Source organism: Schistocerca americana, chromosome 2 (assembly GCF_021461395.2).
Source record: "Schistocerca americana isolate TAMUIC-IGC-003095 chromosome 2, iqSchAmer2.1, whole genome shotgun sequence".
NCBI lineage: Eukaryota > Metazoa > Arthropoda > Insecta > Orthoptera > Acrididae > Schistocerca > Schistocerca americana.
The window spans coordinates 36,478,582-36,501,162 of record NC_060120.1 but is presented as its reverse complement, the minus strand read 5'-3'; the positions used below and the strand labels follow the sequence as shown (position 1 = coordinate 36,501,162).

The following is a 22,581-nucleotide window of genomic DNA, read 5'->3' as shown; positions in this document are numbered from 1 at the left end:
GCCTTCCCCTAGGAAAATAATCTTTGTAAGCCGAACAAGCCTCCTGTGCTGCCCACAGACACATGAGTCGGTTCAGTAACATTCTGAAGAAAGGTGGAGCATGTAATAGATGCTGTCTAGTAAGCAAGTGCACCCACAACCATTCGTCATGAAATCTCAAAATTATTTCGCGATTCACCATGAAACTAATATGAGTTCCCACCTATTTCGCTGCCCCTTCCTCCCCAACTCAGATTCTGGATATGTTCTTGCTGAGGAACGAAACTTTTAAACAGTTATCAGACAAAATGTCAGTAACACATCAAATCAGTGTATTTTTTGTTGTTTTTATTTACCATGGTTAACTGCTTGGTGCCCATTCCGTGTTTATGAGGATGTATCCAGCTGCTGCAGTCGTCGATACGAGGATGGAATGTGTTTCTAAGCTATTCCAGTGTTGTGTCTTGACGGGTCTGATGCTATACTTTATCTTTTCTTTTCATGCAAATATTTCCTATTTTGCATATCCGTTACGCCCAGCATCTTTCATAATCAGTCCCACATATGACAATCTCTGTCTACCCAAGTATCTTCCCTCTACTGCTCTCCTCCGGGACCGAGTTAACATTTCCGCGAAGCGACAGCAGATATCCAACTACGCTGCCTTTTCCTGGTTCCTTCGCTGTTATACGCCCTCTTCATTTTTAACATCACATTCCAAGGGATTAAGCTTCTTCTTCCTCCAGTTTTGATACTACGATCAACATTTTAGTGCCTTATATTGTTGTGGTTCAGGCTTGCCTGTGCACTTTCTCTTTGATGCTTATCAAAGGCTGGAGGCATGGAAGCATCACCGGCAGCACGAATTCCAGAGTAAGCGGAGGAAATTGGAGGGGATAAGTCCCAACTTGCTTGTTCAGCATTGTGAACAGCAGAATGGGACCTGTAGCCTGGCAACTGCAAATGTTCAAACTGACAAACAGAAATGACAAACCACTAAATGTTTCGTGCAGTGACGTTGAAATTACTCCATGAACTATCATGAGCACATAACGGTGTTAGCTGTTCAGTTTTAATATCACCTCTTACAAAACTACGAAATTAAAACAGGGAGATTTAGCCCGCCATACATCGTAAAGCTTCCTTTCGTGGATTGTTGTACTTTATAGTTGGCATGTCTCACATTACCTTCTTATTTTCTTGCAGGGTCTGCAGCCAGATTACACAAACTGACTGTATGACTCGGCTGCAGACCCGACAGGAATATAATGAATTAATACGCCACGACACATTACGTAGTCATATTACATTACTTTGTTTCCATCAACATATTTGTTGATATGACTGAGAAGTATAATTATGCCCGCCAGACAAAAAGAAATCTGCCACATTTGTCCTGATAGTGTGTGACATTTACACGAATTTCGATAATAAATGTGGCATGGATTGGACACTGTTCTGAATGTAAAAGACACCAGTATCGAACCACTTTCGCAATATAAAGTCGCATAGTTTGGTCAGATTGCGTGTAACTATGCCTGACACCGAGTGCATTGTTACAAATGATCCTCCGTATTTGCAGAGAGGATCAATTCTAGCGACTTAAACAGACAGTCCAAATGTATGAATGCCGATATTCAGTTTTCTTCTGAGCCCTCGGTTGTAGGTCAGCGGACGCGAGGATTATTATTTTGGAAGACAGATGTCATCTCGAGACGGAGTTGACTGGGCGTTCGCTCCTTGACTTGCTACTGCAATCCCTGCCTCGTAACAAAGTTATTTTTAACCGTATACCCTGTCCTTCTTTTCAGTTGCGATTCTGATATTCTTGTAGCCATTGACAATACATACACTCTAGCACAGACACACACGCACACACGCACACACACACACACACACACACACACGCACACAAACACACACACACAACGCAGCACAAAGGAAATATCCGAATGGGACGAAAATCGGTAGGTGTGATTTAAACGTACAGGCAAATAAATCATTACAGTTTCTGAAAAGGTGGATGATTTATTCAAGAGAAAGAGCTTTTCAGTTTAAGCAAGGCAATAACGTGTTGGTTCACCTCGGGTCGTCATGCAAGCAGTTATTCGGCCTCGCATTAATTGATAAAGAGTTGTTAGATGTCCTCCTGAGGGATGTCTTGCCAATTTCTGTCCAACTGCAGCGTTAGATTGTCAGGCTCCTCCTGAGATTGTTGAAGGGCCGCGCCCATAACTCTCCAAACATTCTCAACTGGGGGAGATCCGGCGACGTTTCTGGCCAAGTTGGAGTTTTGCAAGCATGAACACAATCAGTAGGAACTCTCGTCGTATAGGGGCGGATATTATGTTGCTGAAATGTAAGCCCAGGATGGCTTGCCATGATGGGCATCAAAATGGGGCAAAGAGCATCATCAACGTATCGCTATGCAGAAAGGATGCCGCGGATGGGAACTAAACGGGTCCTGGTATGAAAAGAAACAGCGCCCCAGACCATCACTTCTGGTTATCAGGCTGTATGGTGGGAGACTGTCAGGTTGGTACCCAACCGGTGTCTGGAGCATCTTCAGATACGTCTTCGGCCTGGAGTCTCAATGACTGGAATAGAATTGTTTGCAGTGATGCGACGCGCTTCGAATTGAGCCCCAATGACCAGTAATATCTGGAGACACTCCAGACAGAGGTGGAATACCAACTTAACTGTCGCCCGCCATACAGCCCAACAACTTGGAGTGATGGTCCAGCTTGCCATTTCTTTTCATAGCAGGACCTTTGCGGTTGTCATACGCGACACTCTTACAGCGCAGCGGTACATCGACGATATTCCTCGGCCTATTTTGTTGCCCATCATGGCAAACCATTCTGGGCTTATAGTTCATAAGATAATGCTCGCCTGCACGTGGTGAAAGTTCCTACTGCTTGTCTTCGTACCTTGCCCCGCAAAGTCGCTCAGTCTCTCCCCAACTGAGAAGGTTTGGAGCATTACCAGCAGGGCCCTCTACCCAACTCTGCCTTTTGATGATCTAACCTCGCCAATTGGACTGAATTTGGCACGCTGTGCCTCAGGAGGACACCAACCACTCTATCAGTTAAGTGTAAACGTAGGCTTCCGCGGCCGTTGTCACAGTCAACAAAATTCTTCAGGGTTTGAGGCCGCATTGTCATCTGTAAAATCCCGACGTTTCGGCAATACACCCTGAGGAAGGCGCCTTGCGACAGTCGCCGAAATGTCGGGATTTTACAGATGACAATGCGGCCTCAAACCCAGAACAATTTTATTGGCTCTATCAGTTAATATCAAGCCGAATAACTGCTTGCGGAAGCAACATGTTATTGACTGGCTCAGTTTGTAGAGCTCTTTCTCTCGAATAAATCATCTAGTATTCTGATTTGTTTGTCATTACATGTACATCACATCTACTGATTTTCGTCGCATTCGGATAATTTCTGCGTGGTGCACCGATTTTTTCCATTTTTTACTTTTTTATGTCTATCAATCTACGATGAAACATTTGCGATACCTAACACACGACTTTTCTCGCGTAGCCAATCCGTCCGTTTAGTCACTGCGTGACAATGGTCGTGCGCCACATGTTACAAGACAGATATTGTACTGTACACCCTCCTTAGACTTTCTGACCGCGAGTCCACACTCTCAAAAGTTTCGTCAGTTGCTTCTTAACTAGTGGCTTTGATACGCTAAATGGCTAACATTTTGTCTGGCGAGAATATGTAGAGATTTTATACAATGATCACAAATATTTTAATTATTTCAACGAAGTTTTATTAAGTTCTTTAAAGAGAAATTACAATATAGTCTCTGGTTATCTCGTTTCTATCATGTCACGGAGAAACAGCGTAATTCCACTGACGGCTAAGCCAGTGAAGTGCATCGAACAGTCGTAGTCTCCTGCGATGTCTGTCCTCTTCCGTCGCCTGTGAACATGAAAATGCACAATTTTTGAAATACTAACACATTTTGTGGTTTACTATAACTTACGCTACAGTATTACTTAAAATATATAAGCTACACTCCTATATGAATCCTTTGCTGGCCATATGACGAAAGTTTTGAGACATGTAAGTAACGAAGAGCTGAAATGCCATACACAGAAATCAGAGTCTGAAACAGTCCACTGTAGTTTATTGCTGCAAATATACAAGACTCTTTTCATTATAAAGGGTGATCAAAGAGGTTCAGTTCGAGGGCGTTGCTGCAGTGTATACACGATCATCAGAAATTCCCGTTACAAACTTCTAAGCTAGTAGAGCGGAATGACTACATGATATTTCGAACAAGATCCCATGTCCGGAAACGTACCATTTCCGTTCTATGACGATTTCAATTCAGGTTGTGTAACGCGTCCTCGTCTGCTGAGGGAAAGAAAAAAATCTCAAGAGTTGCTTGTCCCAGTATGCAGTAGGGTAGACAGGATAACGAGTACTACGTCAGACATTCACGTGCTGATGTCACTTGACGCCTGCCTTGCTGCGAGACTCCTGTAGGGACAGAGGAGGATTTGCTGGCACGAGTTCTGGCCGCTGCATTAGAAATTTATGAGACACCAAGTGCGATGTAGAGTGTGTACCAGAACATGCTTCGTAGTAGGTACAGCGCCTGTAGCGACATTGTTGTCGCTACGTCGAGGCGCTGTTGTAATGCATCGGTACTGTTATGTACGTACAAAATGTTGGTTCTTTTTTGTTTTGGAATAATGAAAACATGTAAAGTTTAAGTGTTAATACAAACAAATGTACTTAAGTGATAAACGGATGTTTCGTTATCTTTCCTTTCGAATTGGTACCTAATAATTGTACTGCGTCACGCCTAATTCAATTCCTCAAGCAGAAGTGGATGAGTTAAACGTTTGAATTGAAACCGTCGAAGAACGGAAAGGGTACTTTCCCGGACATGGGCTGCTACTCAAAATATTATATATTTACTTCCCTCTGCAAGCTGTAGAAATTTGTTCAGAATGGGTCTGAGCGCTATGGGACTTAACAGCTGGGGTCATCAGTCCCCTAGAACTTAGAACTACTTAAACCTAACTAACCTAAGGACATCACACACATCCATGCCCGAGGCAGGATTCGAACCTGCGACGTAGCGGTCGCGCGGTTCTAGACTGAAGCGCCTAGAACCGCTCTCTAGAAATTTGTAACGGGAATTTCCGAACACCCTGTACGGAACGTAGCGCGACTTCGATGAGGGTATATGGGCACCGACATGTAGGCAAGGCATTAGTGTGGTATTCGTTTCTTTGTGAGGTGCCTGCGGCAAATACGGAAACGTGAACTGAAATGAAATGATCGTATGGCATTTATTGGCCGGGATATCACCTTCGGGGTTCTACCGCTGTATTGTAAGTCTTTTTAGTTGACGCCACTTCGGCGACTTGCGTGTCAGTGATAATGAAAATGATGATGATGGACACAACACGTAGTCCCCTGCAGCGAATCGAACCCGAGCCCCCTTGCGTGGAAGGCGGTAACGCTGCCGCTGCGCTACGGAGGCGGACTGTGGCGACATTATTACCAAACAAACAAAGACCAATGTGCTGTTATTCTTTTCTTGGCTGCTGAAGGGCAAACACCCGTAGACATTTCGGAGAACGGAGAATGTGTATGCGGCAACATGTCAGTCGAAAAACACTGTTGTTGAAAGGGACGGCATGTGGTGCTGTTGCTTCACGGTACCGCACTTTCTCATATCGTAGGTGTGTAATGCGGAAGTTACGCCAATCAAAGTGGGATACAGACGAGCACCCGCCCTATAGTCCTGTACTCCTGATCTCTCCTCGTGTGATTATCCCTTAAAAAGCGTTGAAGGGCTGACGATTCCTGTCGGACGAGAATGTGCAACAGGCTCTTACGGATTTCCTCACCCACGAGAACACCGTGTTTTACCAAACGATTATCTCCCTCATGTTGCGTGGGTGGGATGAAGTGTCTCAACACTCTTGGTGATTTTTTCTGATTAACATACCGATTCTGAACTGTACGACCTTCGAACAGAAACTTTTTGATAGCCCCTTATACTTCCATAACTTTTTTCATTATAGACAAACACCACCGAGCCAATATACGTAGGTTGGAACTTAAATAGTGGCAACTCTGCTGTGGACACACTATGCAATGGAATCTACTATTGTCACTGATAGCACACGTTGTTGACATACCTACCTTACCTCTGAGCAAATGGACTCGCCCGTCCCACGTCACCGGCGTGGGTACAATCGAGGGAAGCACAGTCACTCGCGAGCGAGCTGTCTAACGTAACGGTGTCACTATGTTTTCGAAACAGGAACAACGGAGTTGGATCAAGACTGGATGTGCCAGAGGTCGTACAGCACGACAGTGTCATCAAGGTCTTCAAGAAGCGTGCGGGGAATCGGCATTGCCGTACAGAATAGTGGCACGTTGGGTAAAAGCCTTCAACGTAGATCGGCAAACTGTGGCAGACATGCATCGGGCAGGTCGTCCTAGCGTCTCTGAAGAAGCTGAAGAAGAAGTGCATGCTGTTGCCGCATTAGCGGACAGTGATCGACGCAATACGATTCGTGAGATCGTTCACAAAACCGGACTAGCACGTATGACTGTGCTTCGCATCCTGAAGGAATGCCTGGTCATGCCAAAAATTGCATCACGATAGGTTCCGCATGACTTGACGGAAATGCAGAAACGGATGCGTTACGACGCTGCTCAGACGCACTTGGAGCGCTATGAGCGCGGAGGAGACGCTTTCTTACGCCATATCGTAACACTGGATGAGACACGGGCCACGAATGGCGTCGTTATGGGTCGGCGCACAAGGCGAAGGTGCGTCAGAGCCCCAATATGGTGAAAGTTATGGTGATTCTCGTATACGACTGTGATGGTGTTATTCTAACGCATTACGTTCCTCCACGGCAGACCGTCAAAGCACAGTGTTACTGTTCGTTTTTGGAGCATCACCTCGACCTGCTTTGCGAAAGAAGCGGGAACCCATCATTTTGCACGACAATGCGCGGGTGCATACAGCGCAAGCTGTGACTGCTCTGTTCCGTCGCTAGGACTGGGAAGTACTGTACCATCCACCATACTCCCCGGACTTACGTCCTTGTGACTTTGATTTGACTACGAAGATGAAGGTATACCACGCCTTCAAGATCACTGGCAACAGGTTCTACACAACGCTGGTGACTACTTTGAAGGACAGTAACAGTTGCAAACATGTAACTCTTTTGTATCGGTTGTGAATAAATGGTTGCCACTATTAAGTTCCAACCTACTTAACACGACCACGTGCTCAGTAGCCTATGCTGGGCCACGCAGTTTCCGTGAACTAGGGACCAGCGTTTAATGGGTGCAGAAGTGCCACCCGGCAGTGCCCCAGGTGTGTTCCATCGTGTTCAGATTAGGCGAATCTGGTGGCCAAGACATCAACATGAGTTCACTCCTACGCTCCTCGAACGACTGCAGCACGATTCCGGCCTTGTGACAGGGATAGATATCGTGTTGGAAGATGCCCTCGCTCTCGGGGAGGGCATAAAGTATGAACGGATGCAGGTGGCGTCCTATAGCGTTAACGTACTCCACTGCTGTCAAAGTGCCTTCAGTTACTGCCACTGGTCCCATGTAAGCCCAGGTGAATGTCCCACATAACAAAATACTGTTCCCAACTGTCTTTGTCCATGACGCAGTGCATGTTTCGAGCAATCATTCTTTTGAACGACGGCGTGTCCGACCACGACCATCGACCTCGTATAACAAGAAACATGATTCATGCTACCAAGCGACACTTTTCCATTGATCCGCCATCCAATGTAGACGATCCCGTCTCCACTTCAGTCGTAATTGATCATCTCGTTGGTTCAACGTGGGAACACGGAGGGCTCATCTGCTGCGGAGGTCCAGATTCAACAGTGTGCGCTGAAGGGTGTGGGCCGAAAGTTTTTTCCTACATCAATATTGTGCTCTGTCTCCATGTCTGCCGCAAATCGCCGCCTGTGCTGCAGTACGGAGCCTGTTCTGTGATGAGGTACTGACGTCTTGTCGCCTTCTCGTGTCTCGCCGTCCTCAAACCACTTTGCATAAATACTTACGACAGCAGAACGTGAACAGCTGATCAGCTAAATTCGTGCCCCGTCGCAGGGTCATAACACTATGCATTATACCAAAGCCGCTTATGTCGATGTATTTCCGGCCCGTGTCGTCGCTAGGATGAGTCTCCACTCGTACCTGCTACATTGTGTACAATGAGGTGACCAAAGTCATGAGTCAGTCATATACACATACGAGTATACAGATGACACTAGTATCGCGTACACAAGGGATAAACGGGCAGTGCATTGACGGAGCTGTTATTTCCGCTCAGGTGAAAACGTTCTGACGTCATTATGGCTGCACGACGGAAATTGACAAACCTTGAACGCGGAATGGTAATTGGTCTTAGAAACAGTTAGGGATTTCAGTATTTCGACTTCTACAGTGTCAATATCATGCCGAGAATACCAAATATCAGGCACTACCTCTCACCACAGACAACGCAGGGACCAACGGCCTCCACTTAATGACCGAGAGCAGCGAGGTGTCAGTGCTGAAGCGAAATGAAATGAGCGTATGGCGTCGTTGGCCGGGAGGTCCCTATTCGGGGAAGTTCAGGCGCCAAGTGCAAGTCTTACTTCATTCGTCGTCGCATTGGGCGACTTGAGCGCCAGTGATGAGGATGAAATGATGATGAAGACAACACAACACCCAGTCCCTGAGCGGAGAAAATCTCCAACCCAGCCGGGAATAGAACCAGGGCCCGCTTGCATGGGAGGCGAGCACGTTACCACCCAGCTAAGCAGGCGTACTGTCAGTGCTAACAGACGTGAAATAACCACATAAATCAATGTGGAACGTAGGACAAACGTGCCCTTTAGGACAGTGCGGCAAATGTTGGCGTTAAGCGGCTACGGCAGCAGACGAGCGGCACGAGTCCCTTTGCTAACAGCATGACGTCACCTGCAGCGCCTCTCTTGGGCTCGTGCCATATCGGTTGGACTCTAGACGACTGGAAAACCGTGGCGTGGCCAGATGAATCTCGACTGCAGTCGGTAAGAGATGATGATAGGATTCGAGTGTGCCACTGACCCCACGAAGCCATGGACCCATGTTGTCAACAAGGCGCTGTGCAAGCTGGTGGTAGCTCCATTGTGGTGCGACCTGTGTTTACCTGGAATGGACTGGGTCCTCTGGTCCAACTGAACACACCATTGACTGGAAATGGTTATGTTCGGCTACTTGGAGACCATTTGCAGCCATTCATGGACCATTTTTCCAAACAACGATGGAATTTTTACGAATGACAATGCACCGTGTCACGGGTTTAAAGAACATTCTGGCTAGTTCAAGCAAATGATTTGTTTGCTCAGTACCCTCGACTTGAATCCAATCGAACGTGTAAGGGACACAGTCGAGAGGTGATTTCGTGTACAAAATCCCGCGCCGGCCACCCTTTCGCAATTATGGACGTCCATAGGAACAACATGGCTCAGTGTTTCTGCCGAGGACTTCCACGATTTGTTGAGTCCACGCCACCTCGAGTCGCAGCACTCCACCGGTTGAAAGGAGATCCGACACAATGTTAGGAGGTACTGTAACATTAACATCGATTAAAAATAGATTAGATTAGGTTAGATTTACTTTCATTCCAATTTATACTGTGTAATTTTATGCATGTAACTATGAAATGTTTGGTCTTTACTGAGTAATGTATTTCAATTGCCAAAGGGAAGTGGAAGTTTGTGATGGATATTTTGAAAAACCTTAACAGTGAGTTTAAATCATGAAACTTTATAAAATATGCCTGTTTATGTAAGAGAAATTGTACGTAGAAAACTGGTTCATACTTAGGGAAGTTGTATTATAAGGAAGGAAAAAGTGTAGGGAACACCCTCCGCTAAGGGGTTTCATAGTCACTTCACTGTCATTAAACTTTGGAAAGACCCACTATATGCAGTTCAGAACTTCCAAGGGATATCCTTCTGGTATGTGTATAAAATATGATGACATGGAAATAGGAGAAGTTGAGAGTGTAAAATTCTTGGGATTACAACTTGATAATAAATTCAGTTGGGAGCAACATACTAACGAACTGCTAAAGCACCTAAACAAGTCTGTGTTTGCAATACGAATGATGTCAGACATAGGAGATATAAATATAAAAAACTAGCATATTTTGCTTATTTTCGCCCCATTATGTCATATGGTATCATATTTTGGGGTAACTCCACAAACAGAGAAAAATTTTTTAGAGTACTGAAGCGTATAATAAGAGTAATGAGTAGTGTAAATCCAAGAACATCATGTTGAAACCTGTTCAAAGAATTGGGCATATTAACCACAGCTTCTCAGTATATTTATTCCTTAATGAAGTTTGTTGTAAATGATATATATGTTTTTCCAACTAACTGCTTAGTACACAGTATCAATACTAGGAATAAGAATAACATACATAAAGACTTAAAATCACTTACTCTTGCCCAGAAAGGAGTCCAGTATTCAGCAACGCATATTTTCAATAAGTTATCGGCAAGCATAAAGAGTTTAGTTTCAGATAAGGCACAATTTAAACATAATTTAAAAGAATTTTTGGTGGCCAACTCCTTCTATTCCGTCTATGAGTTTCTCAACAAGTGCAGTAGACCATTTTAATGAAAATTTATTATACCTTAATTTTTGACAATACTTGGTTGTAATAGCCAAGAAACTGCAAATGTCTGAATGATGGATTTAATGAAAGCAGATGTAAGTATTAAACCTGTAAATATTAGAAGTTTAAATTTAATTCATGTACATAATTTTACTGTTTATTAACTGAGGATCACTAAAATTAATGAAACTCAAGTTTTTCTAATTACATTTTTGTAATGTGTTTATCTGACATGTTCAACACCCAGGAGGATTCCCTCTTTTATGGGTCTATGGAATGAATAATTAATCTAATCTAATCTAAGCGGAAGTGGTGTGGCGCGAGGGAAAAGGTGAAATTGGCGGACAATCTGGGCGGCAAGTGAGGAGCACATTACGCAGTTAGTGGCCAAGAGTTATACAGTCAATACCGTGGGTGCCAAATGAGGCATTCGGAAGCCGATTTATGTTAAAATTGCCTCGGATGTGGTTTCGGCTGTAATATGGTGCTCTTGTATTATGGAATGGCTCTAAAATGATTAATACGTCGACAAGAAGAAATTTGAAAAGAGCCTTAAACAGCAAGAGGTAAGACCAGATAGCCGCCATGTGCTTGCCACTACTATTGCGCCACTGCTCCGCCAACATCAGGAAATCAGATATGTATCTTAGTATGGACCAGTATGTTTGTGTGTGCTGTTTTTCAATTGTAATTCAAGTGATAAAAACATGTATGTGAACTTTGAAATTGTCCTGATCGTAAAACCGTTTTAGGGTCCTATCCTAAACCTGCAAAAGATCGAGTATCCTGTTTCTGAATAACCATTGAATTGTTTCTAATTTGAATGTGCTAAAGTTTCAGTGTTGAAGTGTATAAACGTTGCTAGGTAAACCACCCGCTTCACAGGTAATGAAAAAGGCACATAATTTGATTTACAGGAAATTAGATTTTTGCTTTGACTATTACCATGAACTAATTTCTGAATTTTTATTTGAGAATAACAGTTGAATAAATTACTATATGGTGTTGAAATATAAACAAATTTAAGTGGTGTTAGAAATCCACATTAGTGTAATGCAATTTGTCTCTGAAATAATTACAGCATTTGCCTGCAGAGTAAGTGACAGTTTATGGGCCCCAGTATATTTTTTTCAATTACCAGAAAGTTAAACTAAATATTGCTTTTGCTAAAGAAATCTGAAGTATTTCCATAAATGAGAGAGGGTAAAAAAATGTTTGTACAGTGTTATTAATTTGCATTTGTGGTGTGTGTGTGTGTGTGTGTGTGTGTGTGTGTGTGTGTGTGTGTGTGTTAGTTAAACCAGGACTTTTTCCATGCCCAATTTTAGTCTCGTGACTAACATTTGATAACATTTTGGTGCTGAATTAATTAATGATTGAGATAGTAATTGTTATCAATAGGAGTAAAATGCCATTTATTTTTCTGTGATTGCCAATTTATGCAAATGATAACTACTGCTACACACTGTTCAGTTCGTCTGGTGGTCGTGTGTGTTCATTGGACTTCACAAAGAGAAAAAGAATGAAAGTCCCTTTTGCAAAATTATATCTGAATTCCTTGAACGTCATGTTTCAAATTATTATGCCTAATTAGGCTTGCGACCGTTTATTATTTCATTCACGAGAACTTCACTACTTTCTTACCATCCAAAATTAAAGTCTTTCTACTAATTGCCATTTATGCGAAATTCATGTTTGATCTGTCTGTCCATTAGGTAAACATACTGTCAAACTTCAAAATTCCTCCTGGAGGGTAACACTTATTGTACGTTAACGTCATATTTGGCACAACGTACGTAGAGGTGTCATAGTACCTCATGACTGTTGTCACCTGAGTGTGCTTTCCTTACCGTGTCAGTTCACGCAAATCCATCAGGCGGCTATTTTGTCTCGTGGCAGGGAGTGGTCATATAGTTTGGGCTCATCAGCGTATAGAATACCGTCAACCAGTTTTAAGTGGAAGTCAAAATATCAGACTTTCTGGGTCTTTGGGAATGAAATAAAAAGATAGGAGAAGGTAAAAGTGGTCTGACGAGACACAACCGCTGGAATGATGGAAAAATTTGTAAACCCTTGTCTAGCTTTGAAACAAGGTTTGAACTTCGCAGCCAACAAAAGAGGAAGATCCGGGAAAACAAAAATCTTGGGGAAGAGGCACAGGAAGGGAAAAGGAACTGTTTACTTGCCCTACTTAACAGAGGATGAACAGCGGCAACGTTTGCAGTTCTTTGGAACATGCTGAAGAGTAAGCAGATGGTTGCTGTTGTTGGTGTTCGTTTTTCAAATAACCAAGGAATTGCGGAATATTTCACTAACAACAACCACATTTCTTATATCGTTTTTTATGGAAAAGAACAACAGCGCAAATTATCACAGAAATCGACACATACTATAAAAATGGACGTACGATTGTATGTATGTATTTATGTTCCGTATCCCCTCCTAAACCACAGGACCGATTTCAACCACACCTGGTACACCTATCTGAGGGATGAGGTGAGGATGAAAAAGAGGCGCGAAAAAGAATTTACTCACCGAGCATTTGAGAATGAGAGCTTTATTGACGTGTCACGGACTTTAAACATAATTTGAAACCTTTACGAAACTTTTGTCGCTGGCAACCCTCACAAAATTATGAACGGAAAAAAAAAATATTGTTTTCTACATTTTCACTGGTCACTCAGTAAAACTGCAGCATGAAGGGCGACGTTTTAATTTGTCATTTCTTTAGAACTAATTGTATTCCCGACGCATTTTGCAGACAGTATTAACATACACAACTAAATGCACCAGCAAAATTATGCCATTGTACGACACATGGTTCAGGAGATATGACGTCATAAACACTGAGGTGCGTTAAAAGCAGCCGCATCATGCATGGCATTTAAATTTATTAACTTTTTGCTAGTAACTCTAGTCGCATCACATTTCGCAGACAGTGTCCATATATTCTGCTGGATGTAGCATGATGTACATCACTGTACGTCAGACAGATCAGGGGACACCACATCATAAACATAGAGCTTCATGAAAATGAAATTGCATGGTGAAATTCGCTAAAGATACAGGTGAGATATGTGTGAAAATATGTGTGAAATATGTTAAATATATGTGAAATGTTTTTGAGATGTGTTTGTGGGAGCAAAGTCACGGGTAGAGAGCTCATCCTAAACCCTGTCAAACGATTTCAACCAAATTTGGTACGCATAATTACTACAATCTGGAAAGAAATAGTGTAACAGTGAGAACCACCAGCTTCCTATTGGGGTGGGGGAGGCGAGAAAGTGAAGAAAGATGGCTGAAGGAGGAGAAGGGCAGAAAAAGAGGGGAAGAGGAAATGGGCACAGATAGGGGGGAGACAAAGAGATGGATAGAAAGAGGGCGAAGAGGAAATGGACAGAGGGGACAGGAGGAGATTGGCAGAGAAAAGAAGGAGGAGGGGATGGACAGAGATGGGGTGGCGGAGGGTAAGAAGAGAGGGGCACCGAGAGATGAGAAGGGGACATGGGCAGGGAGAGAAGAAGAAGGAAATGGATAGAGAAAGGGAAGATGAAGCGATGGCTGAAAGAGGGGAGAGAAGGAAATAGTCACAGAAAGGAAGCGGGTGGAGAAGAAGAGAGAGAAGAGGAAGGAGGAAAGGAACAGCGAAGGGGGGAGAAGGGGATGGAAATAGAGAGGGCATCATGAGATTGAATTAGATGAGGGAGAGGAGGAGGAGATTAACAGAGGGGGGGATGGACAGAGGGGGGAAGGAATAAATGGACAAGGTGGAGGGGGCGAGCAGATGGTCAGAGAGAGGGCAGAAAAGTGGATAGACAGAGAAAGGGGTAGGAGGAGATAGACAGACAGAAGAGCAGAAAGAGATGGAGAGAGACTGGGAATGGAGGAGGTTAACGGAGGGAGGGGTAAGGGTAATGGACAGGGGGAAATGGACTAACACAAGTGTTGCAGCCACATGTAGTAAGCGTTGCTTCACGCAGTGGAGAATGGCAAAACAGAGGCACGCCGGCGACCGAGGCGTTGCGAAATAGGCAGGCACAGATAGCCTTGCTGACAGCAGCAGTCTACCAACAGACTGACGCAAAGACGCACACGGACCGAGCGCCGAGCGAAGCCTGGAGGGTGCTGAGTAAGGGGAAGTGAGGCCAGCACGCTAAGTTACGCTGCAATATACTCCGGGAGTAATAACAAAAAGCTACCACTGAGGGTAAAAAGCGTCCTTCTGCTGGATATAAATAGTGGAACGCAGGCAGCAACAGACAGAAGTAATTAGGAAGCAGTTGGGATCTGAGGACGGACGTGGTCCGTGTCCGAATGTTCAGTCCTCGTAGGTGACGATTCTGGAAGTCTGTTCCAGCTCGCAGGAGTCATCCGTTCGCCGCCAGATGTCAACTTCGGCTCTGGAGGTCGGCCCAAGTTAGGTCGGCACCATGGCTGACTAACTACAGCGAGAACTTGCAGCAGGACCGGCCGCAGCGCGGTCTTGGTCACAGGCGCCACCGGGGACTGACGCCCGGACTTCACGGCAACCCGGCCCCACGGCTTGTGGTCCGTCCATGACGGAAGCTCGCGGACATCGCGACTGACGGCTTCCCAGCCGCCGGTGCAGCAGGCGTCGGCAGCTGACCTCACGGCGACGAGTTCACCTCAACCACGGGGCATCCTGTCTTCAGCGGAGCACTGGTGGCCTGAGGCTCCCCAGTGCGATCAGCGGCGCGCGTTGCTCGCTTTACCAGAGAATCTACATAGCAGCAGCCAGGCGGAGGGATCCGCAGGGCTGGGCAGCGAAGACGAGGGAGAAATTGTAAAGAAAGTTCAATAAATAATTGTAAAACTGCACGCTGTCTCAGTCTGTGGCGCAGCCACTGTGTCTGCTGCTGACAAGTGGTGCAGAAGCCGTAACACAGGGTTGGAATAAGCACTACCCGGGCAACACTGGGTACTCTGCTGGTACATCATAATTATGTTATGTAAATCTGTCCGTCCTTTCTTAGAAATGGACTGTGATACCCTGTATATATATTATGAGTTCATATTGTTTATGTTAGGGCGATGGAGGGGAGGTGTTGGGGAAGACAGTTCCTTGCTTATAACTTTTGACAGCGCCGTTTTCGGATGTATGTTTTACGGCTCTGGGGTTCTCCATCAAAGGACGCCCCATCATTTACTTTATTTTACCAACCGACTGCGAGAAATTTACTTACCTTTTGCGTAGTATAGAATTATGCAGATTTCCGTAACAGCCAAATGGTCGTTGCCATGATAGTATCTTCTCCAGCCACGAAGGTTTTATAAATTCTTTAAATCCCTCTAAACCACAAAGGACAACTGGAACAGAGAAAAATATAGTTTGTTGTAATAGGACTAACGTAAACTAACTGCAGATGATATTCAACTTTATGAATAAAGCCTACTATTTGGCCCACAGGATATCAGAAGAATCAAACCACGAATATGTTTTGGTTCTGAATAAATTTCTGTATCCCAAGTAATAGGCACAAGATATGTTACGGGACCAGAATTCAACAGAGTACAAAAGAATATTCTTGTCGGTTAAAAAATAAATCTAGTTTCTAGAGCAACAGCTTCAAATATAAATTGTTATTTATCTACAGTAGAAGCTGAACGAATAAATTAGTGTCCTTTTCTTAGTGACTAGAAACGCTGGATACAAGGACAAATTACAACATCCAGCATAGCAATTCAGTACAGGATTGAGAGAGATAGTGCAAAGGTTCAACGGACTTCAGATCTCCATACAGCTGTCCTGATTTAGTGATTCTGTAGTTTATATAACTCAATTATGGAGACTGACAGGTTGGCACCTGTTGAAAGGCCATGGCTGATTTTCTGTCCAGTTCGAGTTTGTGCACCGTCTCCATCCCCTCGTTGTTGATGGGACATTCAACTCTAATGTTCTTTTCCTCCTTCCTTCCACTAAATTAAATGCCTTGTCTTCTATTCAGTTTCCGAAGCATTATCCCTGTGCTTTACGTTCATACAGCGTCTTGCGGAAATATAGTACTTGAGAGAAAGTGTACAAATGAATTCTGAGTCAACAACCAAGGTACGCCATTGTTAACTGAATGTACGAGGACATGCTGGAAAGTAGTGCCTCCCATTTTTTTGCGAAAACAATTAAGGCTTTATAAATTTTTATTAACATTCTACATTTTTATTGTTCATGTCTACATATTTGCAACTCTCTCTCGCTACAGGGCTCCGAATTGCAACGTGTAACATAACCATGTCTGTGTACGAGAAACAGCGTGATGTAATCGAGTTTCGAATTCGAAGGGTTCGTGGACGCATGGAGTATCCTTTCCTTCAGCAGGACAAAGACGGAACACACGACCGCTGAAACATCTGCAACAGTCCGACGCCTTGAGTTCACTGTCATAGATCATCCTCCATAAAGTCCCGATTTGGCCCCACCCGATGTTCATCTGTTTCCAGAACTTAAAGAACACCCTCGAGGATTTCACTCCGATAGTAATGAAGCACTGCAAGCAGAGGAGAGGTTGTAGCTCCGTCAGCAATGTCAAACATTCTACAGTAACTGTCTCGAGAAACTGGTCTCTCGTTGGGAGAAATGTATACGCCGCCAGAGTAATTATATTGAGAAATAAATATCTAGACATGAAGAATAAATATGTAGAATGTTACTAACGTCTGTTTGTTTAAGAAACTTCAAGAGTTTTCACATAAAAAATTCCGAGGCATTACTTTCAGTACGCCCTCGTATATTCCATCTGTGAAACGCAGATTAATGACAATGTGTTGTAACTGGAGTGTAATCTGCGCACAAAGAAGTTCCATACACATCTGATTTAACAATAAGAATGTGCTCACATATTTATTGTAGCACCCGAAGTACTATACCCTCACATTGTGAGACTGATTGCGAAGTATACATGTAGTGATCGTGCGGAATGTACTATCGTGTTGTGTTGTGTCGTTTTGCCCTCGTGTAGCGCCCGGCGCTTAGCAATACTCAATAGAGGTCAACAACGAGGCACGAGCACCGTGTGAATCATGTGAAGTACTGGGTGTTCCAAAATTTCTTTCCTCGTGCCTGTTGTTACGAACTGCTGCTGTGGTGTTATCTTCTTCCAAACCAGAAATTCCTTCTGCTCTGGTGCTCAGCTCAGTTTCATGCTGCACTGTGGACAACGCTTATTAAGTCACACTGCACACTATAAGCTGTTCAAATGTCTTGATTACTTTGCTCGGTGAAGAGGTCCCTGGTGGGTGATAGGTAGCCGCCCGCGGCGAGTTCTTCGGCGTCCAGCAAGATGCTGGCACACAGCTCAGGGATCCGGCTGCCCCAGTCCGTATCAGCGAAGGACGTGGCGTTGGCGCAGCCGAGCTGAAAGGGAATGGTCTGTGAAGGCACGCTGGTTACAGCAGACAAGCGGTACGGTTGACGTACTGGTAGTTTCCTACCAAGATAGTGCAACGCGTCACATTGATTGAAAGTTCAGTGTTGGCTGAAGGAGGCTATATGGATGGAGATGAAGATGAAATGACCCGCGCGCAACTTACGCTTGTCTTTAGTACAATGGCATTGGTTGAGAACTGAACAGTCATGTGAAATTCACAAAAATACACACATTTTCTGCTTCAAACCCTTTCTTACTAAAACGAAAGAGAGCTGTTAGAATTAAAGATCGGTGCATGGATTATTCTAAATTATACGAAAGCCTTGTACGTACATCTTGAAAACGTTACTGTACAAACATTGGCCGCTCCCGAAAAGAAAGCTTCCACAAAGGGATATAACTACACAACAAACTGCCATATAATACAAAATTTATCACAGATATAAGAAAAGTATGAGATACAAGTAACAATACACGTACAGTGCCTTCTATTCAGTAAGCCAATTTTGAGTTTGTTATGCGGAATTCGTTAGGGAATTCAGTATTCCCAGATCCACAGGGGTCAAGAATGTACGGATAATACAAAATTTCAGGCATTACCACTTACCAAATGCAGTGGCCGAAGGCCTTCACCTAACGACCAAGGACAGTGGCCTTTGCTTAGAGTTGACAGTGCTAACATGCGAGCAACACAACCTGAATAACTGCAGACGTACGACAAATGGCGAAATTTGGCGTTAATGGATTAATTGATTACGGCAGCAGACGACTGATGCAAGTTCCTTTGCTAACACCACGACATCGCCTGCAGCGCCTCTCCTGGACTCGCGGCCATATCAGTTGGACCCTAGACGACTGGAAAATTGTGGCCCGATTTCAGTTGCAGGAGCTGATAGTAGGGTTATACTGTGGCACAGACCTCACAAAGCCATGGACCCAATCTGTCAACACGGCTGGTGCTGGCTACATAACGGTGTGGGCTATGTTTACATGGAATGGCCTGGGTCCTGTGATCCATCTGAACCAATCATTGACTAGAAATGGTTATATTCTGCTACTTGGAGAGCATTTGTAGCCATTCATGGACTTCATGTTCCCAAACAACGACGGAACGTTTATGGATGACAATGCACCACGTCGCCGAACCACAGTTATTCGTGACTGGTTTGAACAGCATTCTAGAAAATTTGAGCGAATGATTTTTCCGCCCATACTGCCAAACATGAGTCACATCGAACATTTATGGGACATAATCGATAGGTTACGTCGTGGACAAAATCCTACATCGGCAACACTTTCACAGCTATGGACAGCTACAGAGGGGTTCAGTATTTGTGCAGGGTACTTCCAACGACTTGTTGAGTCGATGACATGCTCAGTTACTGCACTACACCGGGCGAAAGGAGTTCCGACACGATATTGGGAGGTATCCCATGACTTTTGTCACCTCAGCGTAAACGTGTGAAGGCGGAACAGACAGTCCCAATCACTGTATATAAGAGGGCGATGACGATGTATATATTTTAAAAGCAGTTGACTGAAGAGCATCAACACGGTTGCTGCCACCACTCAACCCGTGCAGTGGGAAGTAAATGATCAATAAAGAAAGAAATGTGTTTTATGATAGATGAACACAGCCCCCTCCAATAGAGATCGAAACTGAAATAGGAAAATACAATTAACACTTTCGAGACGAGCGACGTAGCTCCTACGCCGGTCCGACAGTACCCCAAAAAGACGATCTACGTAGCTCCTACGTCGGCCGATTACCAGCGATGTTAACGACTCCCAGCGCATGACTTTCATATTCTGTAGGTTTAAAAGTACTCTCTGGTTACCCTAGTACCAAGAAAAAATTATAGATGGCAGCATATGTCACTGTTGGAGGTGGTACAGGAGTATATTTTGAGTCATTTGCTTTGCCGCGCTCACGCTCGACTTACAACAGGCGCGCGGCAGTTCGAAACTTTAGATTGTTTTCGGCTGATAGCTTTACGCTTTATTTTCGTCATGGTCTTGCGAGATGAAGAAATAGAGTTTTCATTGAACAATAGTGGTTCAGAATTAGATGAAGAAATTGCAGATTTTGACATTAGTGAAGGTAAGCTATTTTTTGTCCGAATTTTACGTAATTCTGTGGTTTGATTCCTGGTCAGAAAAAAGATAATTTTTACGAATTTTCTTATAGATGAAAACGATCCCTCGGACGGTGAACCGTCAAGAAGACCTGAGGATGAGGCTGTTGACATCTTTGTCACAACAAACACAACTGGTCATTGCAATTTGCCATATTCTTCTGGCCAGTGGACAGATGACGATCCAATCACTCCCCAGCTTCCTGTTTTTTCTGAATCCTGTGGAATTCAAGATGGGATTGACCAACATTCTTCAGTGTTTGATTGTTTCACGTACTTTTTCGATGAAGAACTGGTGAGACTGATCAAACGAGAAGCAAACCGCTACGCTAGAATGACAATAGACACGTAAGTGCTATAGGAAAACTGGAGCCTCAGTCAGTGTGGCGTAAGTGGACAACAGTGAAACTCAGTGAACTGTATAAATTTTTTGGTATTATTTTGCATATGTGCCTAGTCAAGAAACCAAAACTGTCTGACTACTGGTCAACAAATCCCGTGTTGCAGTCCTCATTTGCGGCAAAGTGTCTGCCAAGAGATAGGTTTTTGTCAATTCTACGAATGGTACATCTCGTAGACAACGCAACGTATACTCCTAAAAACCAGGTATGTCACGATCCTATTCATAAGGTAAGACCTATATTCGACAGATGCGTGACCCAAAGTGGAAAGGCTTACAAGCCAGGCGAAAATATTACTATAGATGAAGGAATTTGCCCTTTTCGTGGTAGACTGAGTTTTAGAGTGTATATGAAAAATAAGCCTAATAAATATGGCGTAAAATTTTTTATGCTATGTGAAAGTGAAAGTGGGTACGTCCTGAGCTGTGAAATTTATTCTGGGAAACAGTCTAATGCCGATAAAAGCATTTTACACATTGTAGACAGATTGTGTCATTCGTTTCATAATTAAGGTCACACATTATACATGGACCGACTCTACACCAGCCCTGATTTACTGGATTATTCGTGGGGGAAAAGAACTAAGGCAGTTGGTACTGTGCAGAAAAATAGAAAACGCCTACCAAGGGATCTTGTTGGCCAGAAATCGAAAAAAAATGAACTTTCGTTTCGCAGACGAGATCACTTACTGTTTGTAAAATGGAAGGACAACAGAGACGTTTTTCTTTTGACGACAAAGCATAAAATAACGGCAACAAATGTCAGTGTAAAAACTAAATTTGGAATGGTGGAAAAAATGAAGCCAGACTGTGTTTTGGACTACAATAGTAAAAAAACTGGTGTGGATCATAGCGACCAGCTAATGGCGTACTATCCTTTTGAACGAAAACAATTAAAGCGGTGGAAAAAAATTTCTTTCGCATTTTCATGCTCATGACTGTAAATTCACACATTTTGTACAAAACGTCGCGAAATACAAGCAAACATCTGGTTAATTACATTACAGAGTTAGCAGAGAACTTGGTTCACAAAGGTGGCCTCTTATACTCATGCACTTCTCAGAATAGTTCACCCATCAACAGACTAAGCGAAAGACATTTTCTAAAATTAATTCCACCCACAAAATTGTCTAAGTGGCCTCAGAGAAGGTGTAAAGTATGGGCAGAAACAAGCATGGCCACATATGGTAAAGTTTCAAGGAAAGACACGCGACATTATTGTGAAAACTGTGACGTAATGCTTTGTTTTCTAAAATGTTTCGAAATATTTCATACAAAAGCCAATGTAACTGTGTGATTATTAATAAAATACACTCCTGGAAATGGAAAAAAGAACACATTGACACCGGTGTGTCAGACCTACCATACTTGCTCCGGACACTGCGAGAGGGCTGTACAAGCAATGATCACACGCACGGCACAGCGGACACACCAGGAACCGCGGTGTTGGCCGTCGAATGGCGCTAGCTGCGCAGCATTTGTGCACCGCCGCCGTCAGTGTCAGCCAGTTTGCCGTGGCATACGGAGCTCCATCGCAGTCTTTAACACTGGTAGCATGCCGCGACAGCGTGGACGTGAACCGTATGTGCAGTTGACGGACTTTGAGCGAGGGCGTATAGTGGGCATGCGGGAGGCCGGGTGGACGTACCGCCGAATTGCTCAACACGTGGGGCGTGAGGTCTCCACAGTACATCGATGTTGTCGCCAGTGGTCGGCGGAAGGTGCACGTGCCCGTCGACCTGGGACCGGACCGCAGCGACGCACGGATGCACGCCAAGACCGTAGGATCCTACGCAGTGCCGTAGGGGACCGCACCGCCACTTCCCAGCAAATTAGGGACACTGTTGCTCCTGGGGTATCGGCGAGGACCATTCGCAACCGTCTCCATGAAGCTGAGCTACGTTCCCGCACACCGTTAGGCCGTCCTCCGCTCACGCCCCAACATCGTGCAGCTCGCCTCCAGTGGTGTCGCGACAGGCGGGAATGGAGGGACGAATGGAGACGTGTC

The 22,581-nt window shown here is 44.3% G+C and overlaps 1 protein-coding gene across 1 annotated transcript in view; it reads right to left on the bottom strand.

Annotated features, from left to right (window-relative positions):
* Window positions 1–3,739: 3,739 nt before the first annotated feature.
* LOC124596175 (UPF0764 protein C16orf89 homolog) overlaps window positions 3,740–22,581 on the bottom strand; it is a 57,823-nt gene continuing 38,981 nt past the window's right edge. The window contains exons 4-6 of the mRNA XM_047135213.1: window positions 17,881–18,025; window positions 15,861–15,984; window positions 3,740–3,914 (exon numbers count right to left, since the gene is read on the bottom strand). Coding sequence (XP_046991169.1) covers window positions 3,803–3,914; window positions 15,861–15,984; window positions 17,881–18,025 — 381 coding nt within the window. The 3' untranslated portion in view covers window positions 3,740–3,802. The remainder of the gene's footprint in view (window positions 3,915–15,860; window positions 15,985–17,880; window positions 18,026–22,581) is intronic.